Below are 26,302 nucleotides of genomic sequence, written 5' to 3'. Positions count from 1 at the left end.
CATAAAGGAGCAAGAGGATAAAGAAGCAATCATATGAACAGCACCAAAGTGGGAAATTTGGTGATACAGGCCCACAAAATCCCTTAATTCTTAAAATTAGCTCCATGCTCAGCATAAGTCCTTTTTGCTATTTTATATTTAATGAGTTCAACCAGAATATTTTATCTAAATGACTGACTTATATTTAACAAGAAATTAAATGGCTCCATTTATTTTACCAAGCATTTATCATGAAGAAAAATATTATTTCTATATGCATCAGCCAAAAAAAGGAAGAAAAAAAATCAAGTGAATAAGATAGCAAATTCTATACACAAAAAATTGTCCAATACATCCTATGCAACAGTACGACACTGTGATGAAAAGAGAAGAGCCTTTTTGTGGTGGGAAGAGATAAAGGAGGAGGGACCGTAGGCTCTTCAGGCGTAAACAACAAAATCCGACTTCTTAAATTTGCTTTAAAATAGAACTCCATAGGTAAGAGGGTTGATTCTGCTACTCACATGATAGTTGGCTCTTGACTCAACTGAAAGGTTGATAGAACTATCAACTTCTGAGCACTTCATAACCACGCCAGAAACTGAACACAAATTTTCATGAATCAAAGTCAGAAGGTTTTGATTTAGAGGCAAAAACCAAACACAGTTACGAACAACTAACATAAAGTAATTAATTAATTCTCAGGTGATTGTAGTTCAAGGTTATCTTACAGTTGCAGCGTATTGAACAATCTATATCTTGTATTCCTAAAGGGAAGTTACATAGCAAATACTAGAAACATAAATCAGTAACTGTTTTTCCATGTAGTTTGACTTCTTCAAGAAAGCTCGAGTTTGCAGACTCTGTTTCTCAATTCAAAGTGGAATTTTAAATGCTTTTGAACCACTTGCATCCAGCTGTATTTCTGTGGCTGGATTCCAGCGCCCTGCAGCAGTTCACCACGGGGTCAGGGGAATGTGCAGACTGACAAACAGGGCAAGGCAGGATTACAGCAGCAGCACCATACATCAGTTTAAGCTATGGTAGAGATAGAATCATAGAATCCTTATGGTTGGAAAAGACCTCTAAGATCATCTCATCAATACAAACCACACCCCGTGCCATCCTCATGTAGAGACAGTGAGGGGGAAAATTCAGCAAACCTTCCAGGAAGGGTTGAGAGAAGCACTTAACAGCCCATGAGAAAATCATTTGTGTTGGTTTTAAGTCTGTAAGTATCAAATTTGGACCCCCCAAAAAGTAGGGAAGATAGAGACAGAGTGAGTGGGACAGTGAGTGAGAGTGTACGCTTGCAAGAGAACAGAAAGTGAAGGTTTTAGAGTGGAATAGGCTTTAGTTAACATATTTACTTAAAAGAATTCTTCATAATTTACTTGATTAACCAAGTGCTTATTAGCAAGATATAATAGTGATAACTTACAATTATAATTTCCAAAACTTCAAACTTCACATTTATTCAATACAGAAGCTTAAATGCTAAATCTGCAAAGAATCAATTTCATCGGGACTATTAAAATGTGCAGATTCTACAGCTGTTGTATGTGACTAGCTGATAAGCTAAGTTTAGAACCATGATGTTTAGACTTCATAATGCATTAAACAGTCTCCTTCTTCACACACGTCCATTTAATTTTCAGAGCCATTCATAAATGGTAAATGAAAGCAGCAGTTTTAAGGCAGCTTATATAGCAGACCAGTGTTTCTTTAGCACTCTGCTCTGCTCCTTGCTAACCTGATGAGAGCATGGTGCTGCAACATCCTTTTTTCACGCAAGATCCCTGAAGTATGGACCACTTTCCTCCCAGCTTCTTCACCTGTGCCTATCTCTGAAATCTTCAGCTTGTCCTACAAGTGCAGTGCATTGCTTTACTCTGGCACTGATGCTAACAGCTCTGCTCCTTTCTCAGCTTTGGAGGGAAAGAAAGCAGCACAAAATGAGAATGCAGTGCTGAGTAGGTATTAATAGTTCGGTATGCCAGCTATACCAAATAGCATCATCACCACAGCAACAATATACTGCCTACTACTAGGCTGGAAATCATGATTTGCAGCTGGAAAGCATCATATATACTTATAAACCTGCAAACTAGTAGGAAAAATACGCCAACTCTTTCAAGCAGTGGAATTAAATGAAAATGGATCTTTGCCCATTGAAAAACACATACAACAGTGCCAAGAGGGAAAAAATTTATTGGTTCTTTAGATTTCCAATGACTGCTCATATTATGTTCTACAAACTCATTCAAATATTACATACAAAGGATATCGTCGCTTCATTTGCAGTGTTAGAACTAGTTTAAGATTCAGTGGAAATGTAAGGAATAAAAGCAAGAAAAAAGTCTTTAAATTATTAGTGGAAATATATTATTAATGGAAATACATGATTATTTTTTTCCACATTTCAGAAAACACTTGCAAATAACTGGGTTCTGTGTTCAGTACTCATCTTCCATGAAGAAGACTTTTGCATACACTCAGAAGGCACTTGAAATTCCCAGAGGTCAGGACGTCTGAGGAGGAGGGACTGTTTATCAGCTAGGTAGTAACATGTTTGTTTTTAATAAGTGTGATATGAATATAAATTCGAACAGCCATAAAGCATTAAGATGCAAAATCTTAGCTAGGCATGCTAACTGAAGGGCTGCAAAGCTGGATTACAAGAAATCCTTCACGTCGCTGCCACCATTACTCATCATCTCCACCACAGAGGAGCAGGAGTGCCTTCCTGTAGTCCCCAGATGTATCTTTCTGTTAATACAACAAACCAGTCACCATGAGTCATGGCCGCAGAAATGCAAGGAAAAGCAGCTGCCAAGGAAAGACTAAACAGATTACACACTTGTCCCATCCACAGGAAATCCAATCAGTAGATGACTCTTCACTCGGGAATGGCAGAAGGAAATTCTCTGCCTCTTCTATCAGAGTTATATTTACAGAGAAAGTTCAGAAACAATAAATGCCCCTGAATCCTTCAGTAGAACTGAGCTACCTACTGCATGCTAGAAAGTATTCAACTGCAAATGAGGAAATGCAAACAAAGAAGAAGCTGGAAGCAGCACCAAAAGCAACAATCTTTATGTTGTAACCCAGCTTGATGGAGCACCACGTAAGGAGTGACAAGAGCATTTAAAATATTCCCCAAAACACTCCTAGGAAAAAAAGCATTTGGGGTCTAACTTTGCAGCAAATCCATGACAATCCTCCCACGGCTGGCTCTGGATTTCCTGCTTGCTCTTACACTTCCTACTCCTTCACATCTACACAGTGGAGATTTTGACACAGACAATCATTCCACTGTGAGATTTCTTCCTACTTATGAGTGGTGCTAAAGGTTCCACATCACAATCATAGATTTCCTCTCCAACCCACAGTGCTACTCCTCTGGAGCCAGCACCCTTTCTAAACCACTAAAAAACAGAAGGAACACACAGAAGAAAAACGAAATGAAGCAGAAACTAAAAGTGGGGAAAAAAAGAGTAACTGTAATTTAGGGAAGACCACGTCTGTTCTCCTAGTGAACACTGAGGAAAACAACAAAACTTCAGCTTTTCATAAGAAATGCTTCCCACTTAAATGATGCTGCTTGGTACTTCACAGAACTGCAGGCCAACCACAGCTGTCCTTGGAGTGCCGTATGCTGTCCTGCATTACTGCTTCCCTCTCATAAACAGTGGAAACAATTACTTCTTAACTACCCCTGGTTCCCCTGACAACAGAACAGTGGTTTTACCTGAATCATCTGATACAACGATTTCGCAAAATTCTTTCTGAATTCATGTCTAATATCCAACAGGTCGATTTCACTTCTTGAAACCATGACTCTGATCAGGGTATCATCATCAGTGCCAGCCCCCTAAGGAGAAGAGTTTAAATATCACATTATACATTTGTTCTAGACAAATGCTGTAATAAAACAACAACAAAACAAGTGGTATCTCAAAACACTCCTGCATTACATTTTTATACTAAAACAGGGTTTATGGGACAGCACCACAAGACATCCACACTGCAGTGTGTAGAACAGAGGACCAGCAATGCAAGGTGCTCGAAGCCCCAGAAGTCTGTGAAGTGCCATACGATCAGCCCTCTTATTTTGAGTTTCATCTTCACAGACACCAACTGTGAATGCCCAGATAAATTTTAAACCCTCCAGTTCCAAGATTACACAGTCGTACATCTGATCACTACAACCAGAATCACACACAAATCATCTTTTCAGTGTCGTCTCAGACTGCAGATCTGCAGTGAGTTCTGGAAGTGGGTGCATAAATCTCAGCAATGAGTAAATGGAAGCATGTAACATCGTACAGCAAGCACAGGCAGACCAGTCCATTCCACGGGTTATCCAGCTGGTTATTAGAAGGCAAACTTCCTATGCCTTTTCCAACCATGCAACTCTTCTATTCATCTGGCTTTAAATATTCCAAGTTTCTGCACTAGCAAGTGCTGCCAGACCAACATCCTGACCCCTCCTGCTCAGACATGTCAGACTCCACGCAAGCTGAAGCAATACAGATTGTCACATGCTGACCTGCTAGTGCACCTCAAGGAAGGACTTGGCAGAGTCCCCACGATCATCTTCAGCCTAATGTCCAGGGCCACTCAATCCTTCGACTGGGTGTAACATTCTTGGGTTACATCTAAAAGTGCCCTAAAGCTGCTCAGAAGTTATGTCACGAGTCCAGTTGTTTCTGAGTAGGATTTGATAGTAAAATCTGGTAAAAGCTAGGCTCTGCCCAACCTTATCATGAAAGCAGACATCGTAGAACTTTGTCATATCAAACTGCTAAAGTACGAGTGTAAACTCTTCTGCCAAATTTACTAATGATGAAGTTCTTTCTTATGGAAACAGGCTAACCATTTTATTTATATATATATATATATACACACATATATCTCAGATATATGTACATCTGGGACCTCATCCATAGGCTTTAGTAAAGCATCTCATCATAGAAATTAAAGAGATTCTTAAACCCATAGGAAAAAAAGGTTTCTACTGCATTCCTTGAAAAAAATAATAATAATAAATAGATAAATAAGAAAAAGTAATCAGCACATCGGTAGCATATGTTATATTTTCTATCTAAACCTTATTTTATGCTGACGGCTGTAGAAGCAGTACTGCAGCTTTTAAAAATGAAGCTACCGTATCTTCTGTTTTCATTAATTCCCACATTGACACCTCACAGCCACAGCCATTTGTAACAAACACACTTGGGTGCTTTTCAGCATGGGGAAGAAAGGAAAGATTTCCTCAGGGAATCTGATAACACGCTTGAGAACAAATGATTACCAACTTCACCTTTCCTAGGGTTTTAATTACTATTGCCTAATGTAAGTTAGTCATACAGATTCCCTCTTATCTCTTCCTATCTAAGATAAGGTGAGGCAAAGAAAAACACAGCTGTGTGACTGATGGAGTTCCCCTGCTAAAGCTTTTATAGCTGTTTAGATCACTTTTGTTTTTCTCTTACAGGTTTATTTTCCATTTCAAAACAAGATAGTCATAACGTTTGTGTTTTGAAGTTAACTGCACCTTTAGTCTCTAAACACTCACGTCCAAAGCAAAGAGCAATACATCTGCACACGTGGCAGTTCAACTTTGGTCATCTTTACTTCCTAAATATATCCACCACCTAAATAAAGGCAATGAAGCCTTTGTTTAGCTGAAGGTGCTCAATGAGTCTGGCTAGACATTTTCCATTATAAGAAGATCAAGGCCGAAAACAGCTGATGAGACTGATGTTTCCTGTAAAATACTTATGGTCCGAGAAACTTACAGGGAGCTCAGAGGGGGGAAAAAAGAAGCATATGAATTGATCTGTCCCAAATCTGCATACCCCAAACCTTTTGTAGATGCCTACTGATACAGTACCCTGTTGGCATTTGCAGTGAAAAAAAGAAATGACAAGTAAGTGGAAAGGAGGACAATAGCCAGGGGAGATGGAAAGCGACACGTGGAAAAATATATACCTACTTTCATGGAATAATACAAAGTTTCAGCAAAATAAGCAGGCACACTTCGGATGCACTTCACTGAAAAAGGGCAAAGGATTAAATTACTGACTGTTATTCAACCACAAGGCAATCTTTCACTGGCAAGACAAGTTGTGCATTTCTGTATCATTCTCTCCGGTGTGGACAATTAAGTATACAGTTAGCTAGACTGTTCCTCCACTACAACTCTTTGGGTTCTAGGAGTTACAATGGAAAAGAAATATCACAAGTCAAATTCTACTCCCAGTTACAAACCTACTACAGCATTGTACGCGGGATGCCAGGAATTCAACCAAAGGCACAGATAGCACTGTCTCACTTTCCAGTGGTGGTGTGCACTACTGAACAGAGCACAGTTAGCAACAGCACTGTTCTCACTTTTTCTCATCCCCCCTCCCCCGGCCTTGCCTCCATCTCATAAAGAAAGAGTAAAAAGCTTATTCTCTAAATACAAAAATAGACTCCAGGTGAGTAACTTAAGAAAGAACCATGTTTTCATGCCAAATTCTGTAACAACTGCAATTTAAGAAGGCTTGGGAGTAAAAAAAAGAAGGCCAGTTCTAGATTTGTTAAGACTGTAATTACCAACTGCCAAAAGCAACTTCTCCAAATCACCAGAGGTTTCACGGTCAATGGTTTCTTCAATTTGAAAGCCAGAAATAGTCATGTATTTGTCAAACACTGGAAAATAGAAAGCATGCTTACAGTCACACACATTGTCCGCATTTTTCCCCAAATCCTCCTCAGTACAGGTTAATGCCATCTGTGTCTCATTACCCACTGCTCAAATGCTGTTTTTCACTCCTTCTTTGCTCTGAAATATTTTAAATACCTATTTCTTACTGGATTGTTATTATACAGCACATTCCTACATCCTGAGAGGAGCAATGCTGTGCACCAGAACATGCTGGGGGCATCCTAACAGGAAAGCAGCTTTGTGGAAAAGGACCTAGGGGTCCTAATAGACCAAGGATCAAGTTGAACATGAGCCAGCAGTGTGCCCTGGCTGCAAAGAAAGACAACAGTATCCTAGGTTGCATCAGGACAAGTACTGCCAGCAGGTAGAGGGAGGTGATTCTTCCCCTCTCATGAGGGTTTGTGAAGCCATACCTGAAGTACTGTGTCCAATTCTGGGCTCTCCAGTACAAGACAGACATGGGTATACTGGAGAGATTCCAGCAAAGGAATTGCTGGATGATTAATGGACTTGGACCTTCTCTCCCATGAGGAAAGGTTGGAAGAGACGTAGCTGTTCAACTGAGAAACGAGAAGCCTCAAGGGAATCTTATCAGTGTGGATAAATACCTAAAGGGGAGGCGCACAGAAGATAGAGCCAGGCTCTTCTCAGTGGCACCCAGTGATAGCACAAGAGGCAATGGGAACAAATTAGAACACAGGCGGTTCCATCTAAACACTGAGAAATGCTTTTTCATTGTGCGGGTGCTGGAGTACTGGCACAGGCTGCCCAGAGAGGCTGTGGAGTCTCCTTGGAGATCTTCAGAAGTCACCCAGACAGAGGTCTCAGCAGCCTGCTCCAGATGGCCCTGCTTGAGCATGGGTTTAGACAAGACAACCTCCAGCAGACCCTTCCAATCTCAATCATACTGGGATTCTCTGAACATACCCAGTGAGTCTGCAGGAAGAGGGAAGACGACAAACTGAAGGAAGCCCTAAAAATTTTTCCCAGGGCAATGGTATCGTCATGCTGAATCCGAGACCTTTTTTATGCTGGGCTACTACATCCACTTAGCTTCACCCAAGCTGTCCTGTTGGCAGTCTGTTCTGCACTCAAAGAAAACTGCTGTCTTATCAGCAGTTATAAAATATTATATTCCCATCATGTTAGGTAATGTTGGATATATCAGAACAAACTTTAGGATTACTTTATTGCCAACAGCAGTTAAAAAAATAAAAATAAAATTGCAAATAAAATTAGCTTTGAAAATCCAAAGAATCCAAGATAAAGGGATAACAAAGACTGGAGAACCAAAGAAAAACTTACTGGTCATTAATGCCAGCAGCCTAAGCAGCTTGGTAAAGCAGACTTATAAACAGGTGAGGAGCAGGAAAAAAATTATTGCTTATTTATTAAGAGCTAATAAAACACACACCTAGGAAATGGTTAATTGTTTCAGATTATGGTGACTCATAACAGACTGTTATTGACGCTTTATTGCCATGACCTCTTTCAAAAGTAAATGTAAACATACGTCCAACAAGAAGCACTCCAGCTGTCCCTCAGATCTACTGCACCACTCCCTCAAGCAGCAGATCAGCTCTGCTTCCTGCTATGGGGGAGGAAAATTGTAGGAGACAAAAACTGAAAAACAAATACTAAAAAGGGGGGAGAAGTGAATAAAGGTTGCTGGACCGCACCAACGCAGTACCAGAAACAGCTACCACTTTTACCATCGTCAGAGTAATGCCAGGACTTCAGTCAGAAGTTTTCAGCCATACATGAACCATATCACCTACCCCTCCTTAAATGAGAAACACTTCGAGTTCCCAAGATGGTGATGAATGTTTCTTCATCTGTTCCCCATTTTAGCTCCCCAGCTCTAAACAAGACCTGTTGTAAATTGAAGAGAGCAGAACAGCAGAATTTGTTATGCGTTCACACATTCTGTTGAAAAGTTCCATTTGTCCTACTCTAAGGAGCATTATACTTACCAATCAGCAATAGCTGGAGGGAAAAAGATGAGATAAAATACTAAAGTGACTTTGGAAACATAAACGATGAATTCTGAAATTGACTGTGAAAGCATTTACATGAGTAATACTGCTTAAGGCCATAAATTGAATGTGTGCACAGTCCCTTTCATAAGCCCCAAGTTTTCTGAAGCTGTCATCGTCTAAGAGATAAAATCCATTCCTAATATTGTGTTTTCTCTTCCCTTTTTCAAATCAAACTGGCAAAACTTCATTATAATATGAGTCATCTCAATGGGACAACTACGTTTACTTGGCTCGGGAGTTTTCCAAAATAGAGGGGCCAAAATGGATTCGAAAGCTCTCAGAAACAGTATTTGAGAGATGCTAAATTCTTAACCAATATAAAATTACATTGGTAACAGATTTTAATTGTGTTAGAACACAGTGATTGCTCTTCAGCTAAGTCTGACTGCTGTTAGCAGCCTATAGTAAAGTAGAATGTTTTGAGAAATTCAAACAACAGAAAAAAAAAAGAAAAATAATCAAAAAAATCAGAAAAAGAAATTAATTATTTTGTCTCAAACTCGGAAGCCTTTCTCCAAATTGTGTGCTAAACTGGATGGAAGGAAAAAGGTTCTGCATATCAGAATACACAGCTTTTTTCTCCCTCCTCAGAGGGGCAAACAGTTACCACCTGTTCTAAGACCATCAAATATCTCCTAGAAAAACCCACAGAACCACATCTGCTGCTTAGCCATGCTGTATGCCAACCATCTGCTCGTATAGTAAAATCTGAATGTGACATTATCAATTTCCTATTTCTCTTTGTGCCACAATCCTATTCAAAGTGCATATGTGACTGCTGAATGCTGTTTTTAAACTGATACAGAGTGCAAAAGGGTGGGGAGAAAGGGGCTATTCAAGCACTGCAAGGATATCCAGTTGAAACTAATACATGTTAAGCCCTTTATCCAGTAGCAAATGTGAAGTCTCACTACAGCATTTTGAAATGCTAAAAATACATTTGTTTGGAGGTACTGGAAGTTGTGAGGGGCATTTTATGTTAGCTCTCATGGCTGCTAACAACTAGACTGTGTTCCCCTGCCTCACATTCCCATGGAGTAAAGACACTGTTACAAATGTCAGGTTCTAGAAACAACGTCTTATAGCTGAAGCATACTCATCAAGCCTGATTTCACAGGCTTCTCTAAATGTTTTCTTGATTACAAGTAATGCATCTCAATACGTTCTCCCATCACGATGCACAAATTAAAAATTCCTTCCCCTTAGCTGAGTCAGCAACGGGTTTAATAGCTATCCCAAGAAGTACTCTGAATAATGGTTCAAATACCCATTAAATCAGAGCAGAGTCCAACAACCAGGGATGTGCCCACTCATTTACAAAGAAACTGAAAACAGGTGATAAGCCAGGTGCTGCTCCTGTTAATCTCATCATTGCCAGGAACTTCTTACAGCTGCACTACTAAGTTTTCACATGCCTCAACTGCATAGTTTACAAAAACAATACGTCTTCCAAAAAGCTAAACTTTTTACTCTAGGGATTCTCAGAAAAAACTGAATAGTTCCCTACATATTCATAGCATCTCAAGTGCCCTTTCCCCGACCACTTTTAATTAAATTATGCTTTTAATTTTGTCTGAGATCATTGAAAATTACCACTGAATTAAAAAAGTTGCACTCAAATATTTCATATCCTTCCCAGAATGTCACAGTAATCAATGGAAACATCTGGAAGCCAGAAATAGTCTTGCATTTGCAGTCACAAACTTCAGTTCTGACCATCTGTACCTGGCAATAATCATTAGAAAATGCTCTGAATCTATTCCAGCTACGTTAGCTGTTGAACACAAAGATGTCATTAGGAGAAATGTGACAGAACACCACCCTGTATGGGTCCCAGCTCAAGCCAAATGCACACGGCAGACCACAAAGGACGTTTTAAAAAAGGAGGAATTTTTCTATATTTAGGTGTGGTGCCTCCTAAATTTAGACAGCCAAAAAGAGGCACCTATCTAGTGAGGGCTGCGGTTTGTGACTTTCTTCTGCTACATAAACCAGCTAAAGATAAAACTGACAGTTTCATGAAAGAGTCAGTTTAGTGATTTAAATATTTGCTTCGCTAATTGCCAGGCTCTGGCTGGCCCTGTACAAATTTTAACAGGAGAAAGATGCTTTCTGATTTTACATTACAAAGGACAGCCCTGCGCCAAGAAGATATTTTACCAATGTCTCTATGCATCTTGCTCTACTATCAAAAGAATGTTTAATTGATTTGATATGCTGCTTTTCCTCCTTGTCATCTTGAACAATCCATATATTTTCTTCCATCTTAGCGGACAATTTATGAAAGAAAGTCTGTAACCCAGAGCTATTTGAAACTGTTGAGAAGAAACATGCATTAAATTCATTCTGTACTCCAGTCACTGAAATAGTGCCCATACCTACAACAAAGCCAACAGAAACTAGCAGAAGATTTCTTCAAGGGTATTGCTTACTGCCAGTATTCCTCTTCCTGCCTACAGCACAGTTTAATGACCAGCAATCCAGTCAAGGAACATACTCACAAATGGCAACAGGGGTGTCCCTAGAAACTCTATACAGGAAAAATATTGGATTGCCATTTTGTTACAGTAGCATAGAGTATTTGGAATACTTTCTCTTTTTATTGCTTTAGCCTCCCCGGAGGCATCCTTCACTGATTAGCATTACCATTTCCCCATGACAAGGACATAACACTTGATATATCATAGAATAAATAGAAAGAATAAACTGTTAACACATCTGAGTTTTCCAGCAGTGGGGTCTCAGCATCACAAAGCCTCAGCAATCATAATTCTCTCTTCCAGTGACTTAATCACCAAAACAAGATGTACTTTACTGTGAAACACAAAAATTTTGATCCCAACATTCCAGTTTTTTCACTTCTTTTCTCTAGAACACATAAAATCACAGCAAAATGTATTAAAAAAAAAAACAGCATAGAATCCTAAAAAAAATATCTCTGACATTTAAACTATATTTGCGTAGGGTCTTTACAAGAGAACTGGTAGAAATGCTCCCGCCTCCCCTCAAAAGAATCATTCACCCACCTGAGCATCCTTCTCAACAAGAGCCTCGTCAACTCTGCCATCAGGATCTCTATTTGCCTAAAGAACAATTTTACAAGCTGTTATACTGGTAGTTGGATCAAAAGCGAAACTGTTACATTAAGCCTGTAAAAGTTATTATGAGAAGTCAATCCGTAATGTACCTTCTTCAAAATCAACTTCACTTCTCCCTTCTGCTTGCCTTATTACCTTCAAAAACCTACACAGCAGGCATTCTGCCGTATCCATACCATAAAAACCACAGAAGCTTTTCAAGCCAGAGTTGTAGAAATGGCCTGTAACAGAGCTCAAGGTTGTACATTCAGAGGAACTAACTCAGTTTCAGTACCAATCCTGCCTATCATTTGGCCTATGAACCCTACTCAGTAAGCAGAAAACAACTAACACACATCAGACATCAAAACAGAAAGAAAAATCATACACACATGCATGTGTATAAAGAGATACACACCTGCAGCAGGACCACCAGCAGTCTCTGAAAATGGCCTGATGTCTCTCCTGTGATCTTATCCTCCAAGTTGGCCTCATACTCTGCAAAAGAGCAATACTCATTCACCACCTTACAGGCTTCCTCACTATTTTGATGAGAAAACAGGGAAAAGTAGAAAGAGAATTTGACTCCCAGCTTACGGAATCATGCATGAGAAACAGTTTTAACAACTGGACACATTCTGCCTTATAACCTAACATTATTGTAAAAGGATAAAAAGATAGCATTTGACACCTATTATCAGCAGATTGCTAAAAACATTTTAAAATACAGGGTGACACAGACAGGCTCAGCTCTTCACGGAACTAAAGACCATATAGATCTGGAGATATACTGAAATATGGCAGTCTATTCAACAAGTGTAAGCCCAGAAAAATCTTTTTGACCTTGAAAACTCTGTTTTACCCTACACTTTATTAAAACATGAGAATTTCTTTTGTGCTGGGAACCAGGACAAACCAGATATAACATGCTGAATTAAATGCTGCCTTAGGAAGATAAACCCCCACAGTCATTGGGTGAATGCACATACTCTTGTGGACAACTAAAAAGCTGGACGTGCTTTAATATAAATGCATTTTAACAAAATGATAAGTAAAAAAAAAGGAAAAAAAAAACAACAACAACAAAAAAAAACCAACCTGATACCAGGTTTCTAATTTCCAAAATGAAATCTCTGGGTAGAACAAAGAAATGCATCTGAATGAATTCTAAGTACAGCACACAAAAGACCTTGCATGTCCTAGCCATAGGCCCAAAAGAAAAAGCATTTTTTGTTTACAGCCCAAACAGTAGTTTCCAGCAATATGAATTTTCCCAGCTCAGCAGAACAAAATTCCACTTGGTGCATGCATGCCTCCATCCACTGATAGGTCTTGTTTGAAGTACGTGTTAAAATCATATTGAAAGACCTGATAGGAGAACCCAGAACTTTATTTTATACTGAATTTTACCTTGCATATAAACCTGTTTAATATTCTGCACTTCAGCAGGTGTTCTGGAGGCAAGAATTTCAGTCAACACTTTCTCATTGGTTCCTGCTCCCTAGGGTGCAAGTAGAAACAGTTGATTTGATAACAACAGGAAAACAACTATTCCCTTTGACAATCAAAAGGCAAGCATTACTTTATACACTTGGACCAAACAGAGAATTTTTTTCTTATTATCATCTCAAATATTGGGAGTAGAGAGGTGGGAGCTTTTTATTTCAATTCTGGCATGATTATATGCAAAACCAACCCAATACTTACAAAAAGCTCACTGCTGCAGGATTCAGGTGAGCCCCTCCATGTTCAAATACACTCAGACATCTCAGTTATTCACTGTCACAGTCAATGACATGAAGGCAACTGAATGGTTTCTATCTTAGCTGTAGTTCATATGCTGTCATTGATCTTTACCCTTCTATCAGTTGTGCTGTGTTTAATCCTTGCCCCTTTTCCACCACAAATAAGCACATTTTACAACAGGATTGTAAACTGAGACCCTCAAATAGTTGCTGCCCTCTCATAACATGTAGCCACAACAGGAATTCCTCACTTTCCCAAGGATAAAATTTACAAAAGCTGAAGTAATATCTTGTTACCACGTGTCTGAGTCTGCTTTGCCTGTAAGAAAAGCCATTGCTGTTTACATTTGAAAAGGAGTGACTTCAGAAAAGCAACACTTGATTACAATACTGTGCTTTTTTTTTTTTTTACTGCAGCATAATATTTATAATTCTTCCTAGAATTTAAAAAGAACTTTATCAGCTTTTCCTTTAACAACTGAATGTTTATTCCAATACACAAAAAAACACCAACAAAAATTTTATAAAACATATTCAGTCCTTTCCCTCTTACCTTGATTGCATGCTTCAGTGCATGAGCATCAAAAATACGTGCTGGTCTCATCAAAGATACCATCAATGTTTCAAACTTGCCAGTAAGTTCTGATTTCAGGTCATCCACAAGATCCTAGTGCAGAACAAAAGTACTGTAATGAATAATGACTAAAAACTTCAAGTGGACACCACACGTGCCTGCAAGTTAGAAGACTCTGGAGATGCATCAAAAAGGACACGGGATAGGGTTCTTTCTGTTTTAACTGGTACATGACCTAAACAAATGTAACCAGATAAAGAGGAAAAAGAAAGATGCTTGTGCACTTAGAAAATCTGAATCATAGAATCCTTAGTGTTGGAAAGGGCCTCTAAAGGTCATCTAGTCCAACTCTCCTGCAATGAACAGTGACATCCACAGCTCAATCAGGCAGCCCAGAGCCCTGCCCAGCCTGGCCTTGAATGTCTCCAGGGATGGAGCAGCCATCATATCTCTGGGAAACCTGTTCCAGTGTCCCACCACCCTCACCGTAAAAGACTTTTTCCTTATATCCTACCTAAGTCTACCCTATTTAAGTTTAAAACCATTTCCCCTTGTTTTCTCACCATAGACCCTGCTAAAGAGTCTGTCCACGTCTTTCTTACAGCCCGCCTTTAGATACTGAAAGGCCTCTCTTGGGTCACCTCAGAGCCTTTTCTTCTCCAGGCTGCACAGCTCCAGCTCTCTCAGTCCTTACAGGAGAGGTGTTCCATTCCTCAGATCATTTTTGTGGCTCTCCTCTGGATGCACTCCAACAGGTCCATATCTCTCCTATACTGAGAACTCCACATCTGGACACAGTACACCAGTACCCCCAGGCCTTTTTCGACAGGGCTGTGCTTCATCCCTACATCCCCCAGCTTGTATTGGTAGTAGGGGCTGTCTTAACCCAGGAGCAAGACCTTGCACTTGGATTTGTTGAACCTCATGAGGTTCACCTGGGCCCACTGTTCAAGCCTGCCTAGGTCCCTCTGACTGGCATACCATCCCTTAGGCGTATCAACAGCACCCACAGCTTGGTGTCATCTGTGAACTTGCTGAAGGTGCGCTTGACCGCACTGCTAATGTCACTGATGAAGACATTAAATGAGTATCTGTCCCAGCACTGACCCCTATCCATCCAGACACTGAGCCATTGATCACCACTCTCTGAACTCGATCCTGCAGCCAGTGCTTTGTCCACCTAACAGTCCACCCTTCAAATCCTCACCTTTCCAATTTGGTGAGAAGAATGTGGTGATGATATTATGCTTTGGTTTTTTTTTTTTAATTTTATTTAACATAGAAATTCTTTAAACACAACTAACTGCACTAATTATTTTAAGTAATGGTTAACAACTGGAAGAAAGCTGTCTTTCCTTTAAACTACTTTACGGCCTTCTCCACCACTATCTTTGGTGTCATCCTCTCCTAAGATATTAGACTGCTTTGTTTCTATCACATTTTCTCGCTCTAAAAAACTATCTTCCTGCTATCACTTTACATGGCAGATATTAAGTCAAAATATTTGATAATTCCTTCTACACTGAGGATAAGGTCAGTACTAGAAGCATACTAACAGAAAACTATGTAAGCTTTTGCACTAAAACCCAGGACGTATTGTAACAGCATTCATGAGAAAAAAACAACACTACTTTCTTTTGATAATCTAAATTGAGTATTCTAACCTAGCCAGCCATGAAGGATATGAGGAAGAGGAAACAGAAGCTAAACTAGATTTTCTTCAAAGGAATCGTTTACAGAAACCATGATGAATGTGCCTCACTATTGCAACTAATCATCAGAGGACACATGCAGCTAATTTCTAGAGTTCTTTTTTCTTTTTCCTCACCCTGCCAAACAGTGTTTTAAAAGCAGATGCAATTTCTTGACGTTGAGCATTATTTCTGCTGGTAAGGATCTTCAGAATTGTCTCTTCATCAGTCCCTGGAGTTAGAAAGAACAAGAAGCAGTTACAAACAAACTCCAAAGAAAACAAACAGGAAAAAAAACAAAACCACAGAAGTAGCACAAACTCAAGCAAGAATAAAAGACACTTTGAAAATAAAAATCTACTGACAAACAGTAGAGTCATACAAATAACAAGTGTCACCAGACCTCTAGCTGAGCCACCACGTTTGGTACTTTGCTACAGCAAAAAATAAGGCTGAGGACCCAAGTATTGCTATTTATTGCTTTCCATCAGAGCCCAGTTGGAAACAGTGCTCCCAGCACCCCAGCTATCAGGTAAAAAACATTTAGACACAGGCTGTAGCTTATAAAATAGCCCTGCTTTCAGGCTTTCCAAGAGAGTGTATCAAGACATTGTATTCTATACATTGTATACATAATATACGTTTCAGACTGTAGGCTCGGTCAACTCCCAGAAAAACTCAGTCCATTACCCCTAAAAGTCTCAGGGTAGGAAAATATGGAGCTATTATCCATTTTATACGCAATAGGTCACAAAGTGATCCTCACAGCACAGCATCTTGCTAGCTGTACTGAATTTGCCAACAGACCGGAGGTTTACCGCCTTCCATTCTCCCCTTCCCTGCTTATTCCCACAGGCAGCTTCAAAAGTATCGATTAGGATTTGTTATCATGGCAAAGATTTGGGGCAGAAAGCTACAGCCTGAGTTCATAGACCACTCCTTCGTCTACCTCCATTCTGCGTGCTTTGTATTTAATCACAATCTTAACATGCTTACTCACTTCCAGACCAAGGGAGCACTCTCACGTTTTCCAAGCACAGAGCTTCTACTATACTGCAATAATTTTCTACAGTTACACCCTTTCAATTCATAGCCTAACTTACTGTGCAGTAAAACTCCACGTGTAGAGAAGCCTGTGGAGTATTGATTTTTAAATAAGGTCTATCCAAGCCATCTTTTTTCCTGGTGTTAATCTAAAAATAAACATTATTGAGAGCAGCACAGTCAGAATTTGGACATGTCCAGATTTCTGCAGTTCTGAGGCTGTCATTTGTAGCGTGTGGACACACACCTTCTCCTTTTCTGCCAGTATAAAAAAAATGAGTTCAGAAAGGATGTTTTCAAAGCAGGAGCGAGAGCCCTTTCCTCTTCCTAAAACATTAAATTCTTACCCATTCCCTTCATGGCCTTGCGAAGGGCTTCTGCATCAGCTCTGGCATCAAAAGGAGAGAATGCTGTCACGGTGCCTCTTGTATACTAGAGAAAAAGGAAAAAAAAAAAAGAAATAGAAGATAAAGTGTCTTTCAGTTCTCCATATGTGAGCTCAGATTAAATTTGAATCCAAGACTCAAAAGGAAATAGCATTCTTCATGCATTTGTCTGCCTAAGTAGCAATTTGTGGGCATTTAAACGCAGCTCTCGCTAAAGGTCCTGCCGTGTTTTCATCCAGCAGTAGACCAGCTAAATTTGGGTTTATTTGCATAAAGCTTGTTTGCAGAATTTGTTCTGACAACACTGGAGCCTGAATGCAGGGAAATGACTGAAATTATCATTCCTTAGAATAATTTGGGAAATTAATTGCACAGACCACACGAGCCAGAAAAACGGCACGGAGATCCAAGACGTGTTTGGAAATAAGAACCTATTTCCCTCAAGCAAAGCCTACTGGAGCTTTCAGCCGATATCACACCAATTCCTTCCATCCTGCTGCAGATGAGACCCATCAAACTGTGCAACATCTTTCAATTTTTCCATTGTGTTCCTTTTGGCATAAGCTCCTTTTTACCCAAGTGATTCAGTTACACTTATCATAGTAAGTTACGGCTAAAAGGAAAGAGCAGTTCAAACAAAAGATAAAAGCTCAGCCCATCCACAAGCATAACTCCACCAGGTTTCCATGGAAAATGATTCTTCAGGGAGTTACCGCTTGGGTGAAACACAGAAAGATATTCATCACCCCTACAGAAAAGTCTCGCCTTTATTTGAATATGACAGTTCAAGAATCTACTGTGCTTTATGTATATAGGTAAGTTAAAGAACTACAGAGGTCAAGAAACAGCCAAAGGGGGAAACAGCTGGCTTTTGAGAACAGGGAGGCTTTCCAACAGCAGGAGAAAACTTTTATTGTAGGCATAGTCGTACTGAAGTAGCAATTAGCATAGGAAGAGCATTTTTCCACTCTCAAGGAAGAGTACAAAAGGAAGCACAAAGAAACCCACTAAGACTGAGGCCAGGTTATTTCATGGGCAGAACAACCATCTGACCTCTGTGACACAGTCTTTCCCTTTCCCTTGAGTTAGCAAGTTCAGCCTCGCAGTGCTTTGGTTTCAAGTCAATGTAGTCATCTAGGGTAGGTCAGCCAGAAAAGCATGGAGAAAAAAGAACTGGAAAGCACTAACCAGAAAATGCCCTGAAGCACTACTGCCTCTCAGGCCACCTGTGTGTTATTATCAGAGAATCCTTAGCACTCCCAGTGCAGAAGTAGTAATAGGTTGCGATTACCCCACTCTGTATCAGAAATTCAGAACATGAAGTATTACCGTGTTTAAGAGCAACAACAAACTTCTTTCCAGTAAATGCTTTCCAGCAGCCAGCCTACATCAAAGAAATGTCAGTTCCCCTGCAGCATTCTCTCTTTCAGCATTACAACAATAACTAAACATTACAACAAAAACATTACAAGCATGTTTTTAGGCGGTGTTTCAAATTTAGGTGCATGAGTCTGTACTTACTGTCTTTTTCCTAGGTAATGCCAAACATTTTCATGAAGAAATCCCAAGCATTTAGGTGTCAATTTCATAAAATTGAATTTAATCTGCTAGAACAGACGAAGATTGAAAAGTGTATATTTTCCTCCTCCTCCGTTATTACTATACCAGCCAACATGGGGTTATTCAAAGGGGCATTTCCTACTGCTTCGCTTTGTATCACCTTTTAAAGCCAGCATTATACAACTACCATGATCCTCCTTTGGAAATCCCTGTCAGGTCAATCTAAGATAAAATAATTACTGGTTTTTAAGTTAAAGTCTTCCTTGACTTATCTTGTTATAAGCAAGTGACATTTCCCTAAGTGATTCCTAAGTCTTGCAACAATGGCCCAGCGTTTCTCTTTGGCTGTTCTATAGAAGGTATGTGCAAATACTAAACACTACATTACAAATCACTCTGGGTTATCCATCTTGTTTTTATTAACCAAGCAATCTTCAATAATTCTCTTTCAAAACACACTGGGGAAAACCCCACTATACACAAAATTTGATGAACAGTTCTTGGTGCAACTGTAAAATAAAAGTTATCTTGACGTCTGGATGCAATTTACATTCCACACGCTTTCTTAAAGCACACATTATTTACTGGATTTGGGCTACACTATCACCCTCAAGCAATACGTGAGAGGCATTTAACTTGCCAATCAGAAATACTGCTGCAGCTCTGCCATTCAGAATAACAGAAATGCTCATCAGTTGGGCACCACAGATGCAGCACCTGTAGTGGCAGAACCTCCAGTTACACGTGCTGACCTTAACACTGTAAGCCAGTGCACGTAAAGCACAACCAGCAGCAGGGACTGTTCATATAAGACAACCTTGGACATAGTTTTGTGTGCCTTAGTCAGACTTGAGTTCTAAAAGCACCTTCACAATCCACCTATGAGCAGACCTGATGCTGACAATACACGTCTCAGCACTGAGAAACTGTTGAGCCAACCTGCCTGTCAAGAAATTAAGTACCTAGCTTTTTAGAGCAGCACAGTGACTCAGTAGTCAAGGTATGGCAGCATATCTCTTGTTATGTTTAAGAGTTGCAAATCCATCCAAAACACTCCACTGTCCAAGGAGTGCCCTTATCAGTTATCCTGGTCTCAGCTTCTTGTTTGCACAAATCAATGGGCGGGGGCAGAAAGATCAGCAGTGGCAAGAAACTGAGCCCAGGGAGGGAAAAGCTGCATCTTCTTTCCCAAATGCAGTGCTTTTGGGTCACAGAAAGAGAGAGGAAGCGCCAGTTCACAACCATCATCACTGTATGAACCACTGAAGTCAACTTGTAGTCATGGAGAATCAGCAGAAGGAACTATGAACCAGATGTTTCCAACAAAACAACAGATCAATACAAGAGAGTTTCTGACAGAGACCAGACGCATTCGTCAGACATCCAAGCCAGTGTTAACACTTAGTTTCATCTTTATCAAAAACAGACTCGTTTCTGCAGGTGGATCACAGCTTCACAACTGCTATGCCATCTTTAGTGGCATAGCATGAAAAACAGTGAACTGAAAGACAACAATAGATTTATTTACAAACTTTGTAACTTTTTACAGAGGTAAATAAATTATCGTATTTCTAGTATCTCTAAGAAAGCAGCTTGCTGTTTGTGCAAATTAGATGCACTGTAACACTACAGCCTCATAGGACACTATTGTTGTGGTTGGTAATTTCTTCCCTCAGAGCAGTTCCTCTCTCCACCCAAAGAACAACGGAAAGGAAAACACAAATCAACTTTTATATAAATCCATTTGTAATCCGGATCACGCAGTAAAAATCAGCATTCCACACAGAAGGCAGTAAAACAAAAGGGAAGACAACAGGCAAGACCTTGACAGAAAGAATACACCCAAAACACCCATAGCCTAACCACGTGTTTTTCTTTCTACGTGCCCCACTATGCCGACTGTTAAGCAATCGTGGGTAGCACAAAGGCAGTGTGAGATGGTACAACTGAAATAAAGAGCAGCTTCCATTTTCTCAAGACAGCTGTCAACAGGACTGGTGAAGGTTATAGATACACAGAGTCGGCATGAAAAGAAAAAGCAGAGGTAGAAAGAAAACAAAAGACTCTGAAGCAAGAGAAGGTCTAGCTCGCCCCTCCAACAAGGAAATCCATGTTCCTTCATATCTTTGTTTATTCTGCTCTAACAGAAGTTTGCAGAAGGACAAGAAGTTACCACCTCATCAAGCAAATTGCTCCCGAGCAGCACCTCAGAGCTATTTTTATTTCTCCCAGCAGACAACTTTACTTCACCATTTGGCACCATGTGGCCACATATCCTGGTAACAGCATTATCTATAACATCAACAATAGCCACCTAATGAGGTTCCCTTTATTTTTTCCTACCAAGCACACAATTTCCCACTCACAATGCTTACCCACTATTCAGTAACAAGTATTCATCATCAGCAAACAAAAGACCATACTTGAACTGATTCAGATTTATTTCTAGCCACTCTTGCCCCACACCCATTCATAGCCGTGTTTCCCACACATGAAGAGCTAACCCCCTTTCAGGACGTTACACAGCAGCTACAGAAGTTTCCTACTAGAAAGCCCAGCGCGTAGTACAGAGGAGGTGGTATGCAGCAGCATTTTTATTTTAACCCTCCATCTGTTTACAAGGTGGAGTGATGAGAATGGAAATTGAGAATGTCTTCCAAACAAACAAAAAGGGCATGCTATTTCAGGACACCAAAACGACCCCAGAATGTCATGTGCTTAAATAAATGAAAGACTAACTTGAGATTTTTTTCACATAAGTATACCCATCTTGCAGACAAAGCACAACACAGTGCCCATCAGTAAGCTGAAAGCCTTTGGGGTTACTGAAGACCAGACACAGACCCCTGTTAAAACCACACTTGAAACCAACATCACGTAAGAATGAGATTATACGTGCCTACCAAAATTTCAATGGCAGCAAGGACAGAAACGATGCCATGAGTGGATGCACATAGGCACACAGCTAGTATCAGACCACAACCAAGTCACTTCTACAAACCACCTAAGTTTAGTAATGCTTCAGATCATCCACTTGAATGGAAGGAATAAGCTCTGGGCAGCAGACTGCATTCACATCTGTCCTACTATATTTAAACTTCAGACAACAAAAGGGAATTACTCAACATCTGTGTTGAGCTCTGAGTCAGCATACCACAGGGGTATCCAAGACTGGGAAGACAAAAAAGGGAAGGGGAGAGCAGGGGTGGGGAGAGAGGGTAGAGACAGCAGAAAAGAGAGAGGGATAAGGTAAGATCAAGCAACAGCAACTTGGGAACCAGCGCAGCGACATGTACAAAAACAGTTGGAGAACTTGTCCTCACAAAGAACTCCAGCAAAGCCAACATGCTTCTCAGGACCCAGCCCTGGAGAAGTGAATGTGAAAAACAATCCTCTAAAGCAACACTGAAGTTGCAGGTTGGCAGAACAGGAACCATCGCACAGCAGCTACACCTGCACTGACTGCAGGCAGTCCTTTCCTACCAGTTACGAAATGGAGATACAAGGTGGTCTCTACTTCACAAAAAGCTGGGGAGTAACAGGCCAAAACAGACCAGTCCACAACATGCAAACGGAAAATAGTTGCCTTCTTACAAGAAGACAGATGTGTAAGAACAGAATTGTGTCTTAGGACTGCAGCATTTCTCCAGAGAAAGGAAATACAGGCATGGAGAGACCAGTCTGTACAGCACACTATGGCATGCTGCAGTATTCCACAAAATGAATGAACCTTTTTCTCCTGGACATGGAGCACAGGAAATCCCTCAGCAACACGGGAAAAAAAAAGAACTGTTGCCATTCCTGAGCGGGAACAAGTACTGCAGTGACAGAGACTCCAAAGACAACTCACCTGCTTCAGAGGTTTTATTCTTCATTGATATGTTCAGACTACACAGGACTTCAGTACACTGTGCTGTGCAGCCTTTTTGAATGCTGAACCTTTGGTTTCACATATAAATAACTACCGACAATTGATCTTCTACATTTTGTTATTAATTGATGTCTATTTTCATTTCCTAACCATTACTCCACGGTGCAACAAATTTAAAAACAGATATCTGCCATGAGGATCAGAGCACATTTTGTTTGTTTGTTTGTTTGTTTTAAAGGAATGACAGGCTGCAAAGCTTCACCACTCTTTCTCTCTTTCTTGGCTGCATCACCTCACAGGCAGAGTGCCACAGAAGTCAGGGGGAAGCAGCCATCTGAATGTGGGAACTGGAGGGCAAGACCTCCCTGGTACAAGACTCGATAGAATCATAGAATCACAAGGTTGGAAAGGGCCTACAAGATCATGCAGTCCACCTGTCCTCCTATCACCATTACTACCTCTAAGCTACTAAGTCATATCTCGTAGCAGTTCACTTTCATTTAACGATACTCCAATGGGCTGTTATTATTCATGGAATTCAGAACTTTATCCTAAATTAGTCCTAACTTTGTCCTAGCTAAAACGACACTGCTTAGGAATAGAGCAGCTCTGTTGGAAGGGGCCTCACGGAGCACCCAGTCCAACCGCCACGGAGCTGCGGTACAGCACCGCAGTCACCGCGACCTTTGGGAAGCGCCTCGCACTTTCTACAGCCGTACAAAGCCCACAGATAAACAATTAAGTTCCTATTTTGCTGCTCAGAGCACGGGGGGTATATACAAGCCATGCGGCCGACTCGTATCCCAAGCCCCGCTCGAGGCTCAAGCGCAGAGAAGGAGGGCAGAACTGAGGCAGCGCCGTACTCGGGGCTGCAAGGCTTGCAGACGAACGGAGCGAATGAGGGACGCCCAAAGCCCCGGGATTTTTCTCCCTCCTCCTCCAGCGGAAAGAGCCTCCGCCCAGGCACCACATAAACCCGCGGCCCCGAAAAGTTGGCCAAATTAGTGGAAATTTGGAAAAAAAGAGTGAGCTGTGCATGACGTGTTCCTCACATGATCGGCCACTTTCCCCGTCCTCCTCCTCTCCATGTCCCCCGCCAGGCTCGGGGATGGGCTGATTTAAGGAAGACCAGAAAGAAACCAGAAACTACGGGAGAGCCGAATCCGCAGCCAGGCAGGGGTGCCCGCTGAGGGACGGCCGTTCTGCGATTCCTCCCGCCTCACCTTCGCCATCTCCGCGGTTCGCCGGGTCGGGGCTGGAGTCGAATCCGAGTCTGCAAAGAGAGACGCGACAGTGAGCGCCCGGCCGCCGCCCGCACCCCGCCCGGCCCGCATAGCGGCTGCGAGCCCCGCACCGCGGGCAGTTCCCTCACCGCGAGCGTCCGCCGAGCCGCCGCCGCCTCCGAGAGCCGCAGGGAGAGCCGAGTGAGACGCAGAAAATGAAGCGAGCTCCGGCCCCGCCGCTGCCTGCTCCACCCGGGGGCCGGGCCAGGGACCGCCCCGGGCGGGCGGAGAGCCACGGCCGCCTCCAGCGGGCGGTGGCCGCGGTGTGCCCGGCCCGGGGCCCCGCGTGCTGCGGCCGCAAGGCGGGGATCGCCCCGGGGTGGGCAGCGCCGTGAGCTCGGACGTGGGACTCCCTGTGAGGGCTTTCACTTTTGCGACGGCTAACAGGAGGAGCGCTTCAGGGGCCCAAGTTGCCTCCACACAGAGGAGGCGGGCTGCGCGGCTGTTCCATTAGCAGCTCTCTCAGCTGCTCCCTCACCCACACCGATGCGATCCAGCTGGGCGTTAGGCCCAAGGAGGAAAAGTACAACACAAACGGAATCTAGCGCCGTTGCCAAAATAAGACGCTATCATCTCCTTACGTGAGGTTTCTAACGTGCTGTGGTCATGTTCATCTTAAAGCCAGTCACGTTTTTCTTCAGAAAACACCAACTTTACTGATCGTGGGGTTAATTTAAATGTTCCGTCCGTCATTTCTTGTTCCAGTGCCCATAACGTTCAGGAAAAACATGAAAACCACCCAGCTGGCTTTATCTGTAGGACCAGGGGCCAAATGGTTGCAGTAAATGCCCTGATTTCCTAAGCAGAGCCTGATTTTCTTCTAATCTGTTGAAGCGGTGGCACTCTACACATGCTGCAAGGTGCGTGAAGGGAATAGTGAGTTGCTCATCACATACATCTAAAAATGTACACACGGATGAGATGTAGGGTCAGGGCTTTCAAGGAAACACCGAGTTATACAGTGGTTCCAAAAATCATAGCTAAATTCAGACTTACTGCTTTCAGGTTAAGCACAACTGAGCTTGCCCACACCCATCCCTTTGTGGGAAAGCACAAGTCCTTTTCTCCCTCCACGTTATATCCAGGACAGATACAGGTCACGCTGGGATCACATTTCAAGCTTTACTGTCTAGAATGTGCACACATGAAGGCACAAAAAAGGTGTAAGTGGGCCCTCTTTAATGCACTCCACAATCCTGATGATTAGAGGGAAGCCTGTGAATGGGGGTTATTGCATTCTGAGTGCCAAAAGCCACAGGTGTGAGCACAGCCAAAGGGAATTCAAACTTCGTTGGTGACTCAGCCATGCGATAAGGAGCAGCTATTGAGCAATGAGAAATTTTTGAAAGGTTCTATCAGCATTATTTGACCTATTAGTCAGGTATTTAGAAACTAACAAAGCTCTAGTCCTCTTCACTTTGAAATAGGTTAGTAATACCTTTGTTTCAGCAAATGCACAGATACATTTATGTCGTGAAAGACACTGTATCTATTAAGCTTTACAAGTAATAAAGGCAGCCTTTAAATAATTTAGAAAAAGTTGCATGTTGGTCTCACACGTTACTTAGCAATAGCATCTGACCAGCTAGAAAGTCACCACACCACCTCAGGAAGACGGCAGTCCCAGCTCTCCTTCCCACCCCTGTGCTGCAGCAAGCCCCTCCTGGCTCCCACAGAGCTGCAATGCACGCTTGGAATTCTTGGCTTTCCACAACACCAAGCATGGCTTAGACTAGGCAATATGACACCAAATTTCTGCTAGGCTAATGAAGGAGTTGCAAAACTGTTATGCCTGCAATAATACATGTTAAAAAAAGGAAAAAGATGGTACTCCTTCCCAGCTTTTCTCATATATTCTGAGCTAGGAGGATAGATTTTTTTTTAATTATATGTCTTTTGATTCCTATACTTTATTTAATATCTTCACTAATTTATGCTCCCAAATATGAGGAAAGTATCAAATAGCATGAGATGCCTTTACTTCCATTTCATCCATAAACATCATGTTGGAGGCTGTGGATCTGGGAGCAAATTAAGACATTGTTCTGCAGTGTCTTTGTGTATGCTCTGCTTCTCACATATCATGGAGGAAGTTCACCATCATTCTTTTCAAGGTATTTGAGGTCGTTTTCATCTCTCCTACCTTTGAGCAGCTTACACAAAGTACCTCGTTGTTCTGTCCTGTGTGCAGGCAAAGATGAGGTACTGTTCAACCAAACAAAGATACCCTCTGGCTTTCAAATTCATGAAGAACAGGAGAAAGAATCTTGGATGCAAGAACAGAGCACTTTCCCCTCTCTGGAGGGGTCTGAAATGCATGCTGCAAGATGAACTG

At 41.5% G+C, this 26,302-nt stretch overlaps 1 protein-coding gene across 8 annotated transcripts in view; it reads right to left on the bottom strand.

Annotated features, from left to right (window-relative positions):
- Positions 1 to 208: 208 nt before the first annotated feature.
- Positions 209 to 26,302, bottom strand: part of ANXA5 (annexin A5) — a 43,131-nt gene continuing 17,037 nt past the window's right edge. For 4 of the 8 annotated variants that reach the window (NM_001397312.1, NM_001397311.1, NM_001397310.1 and 1 more), the window contains exons 3-14: positions 23,908 to 23,957; positions 17,215 to 17,299; positions 15,961 to 16,055; positions 14,112 to 14,225; positions 13,224 to 13,314; positions 12,232 to 12,311; positions 11,763 to 11,819; positions 8,476 to 8,569; positions 6,586 to 6,681; positions 5,981 to 6,039; positions 3,731 to 3,853; positions 209 to 2,748 (exon numbers count right to left, since the gene is read on the bottom strand). In NM_001397312.1, coding sequence (NP_001384241.1) covers positions 2,686 to 2,748; positions 3,731 to 3,853; positions 5,981 to 6,039; positions 6,586 to 6,681; positions 8,476 to 8,569; positions 11,763 to 11,819; positions 12,232 to 12,311; positions 13,224 to 13,314; positions 14,112 to 14,225; positions 15,961 to 16,055; positions 17,215 to 17,299; positions 23,908 to 23,916 — 966 coding nt within the window. In that variant the 5' untranslated portion in view covers positions 23,917 to 23,957 and the 3' untranslated portion in view covers positions 209 to 2,685. Of the gene's footprint in view, positions 2,749 to 3,730; positions 3,854 to 5,980; positions 6,040 to 6,585; positions 6,682 to 8,475; positions 8,570 to 11,762; positions 11,820 to 12,231; positions 12,312 to 13,223; positions 13,315 to 14,111; positions 14,226 to 15,960; positions 16,056 to 17,214; positions 17,300 to 23,907; positions 23,958 to 24,056; positions 24,097 to 26,302 lie in introns of those variants that run through there. The other 4 variants (XM_046940311.1, XM_046940312.1, XM_046940313.1 and 1 more) reach the window with 2 other exon arrangements.

Source organism: Gallus gallus, chromosome 4 (genome assembly GCF_016699485.2).
Source record: "Gallus gallus isolate bGalGal1 chromosome 4, bGalGal1.mat.broiler.GRCg7b, whole genome shotgun sequence".
Taxonomy (NCBI): domain Eukaryota; kingdom Metazoa; phylum Chordata; class Aves; order Galliformes; family Phasianidae; genus Gallus; species Gallus gallus.
The sequence above is the reverse complement of the archived record's forward strand: the minus strand, read 5'-3'. Positions and strand labels throughout refer to the sequence as shown.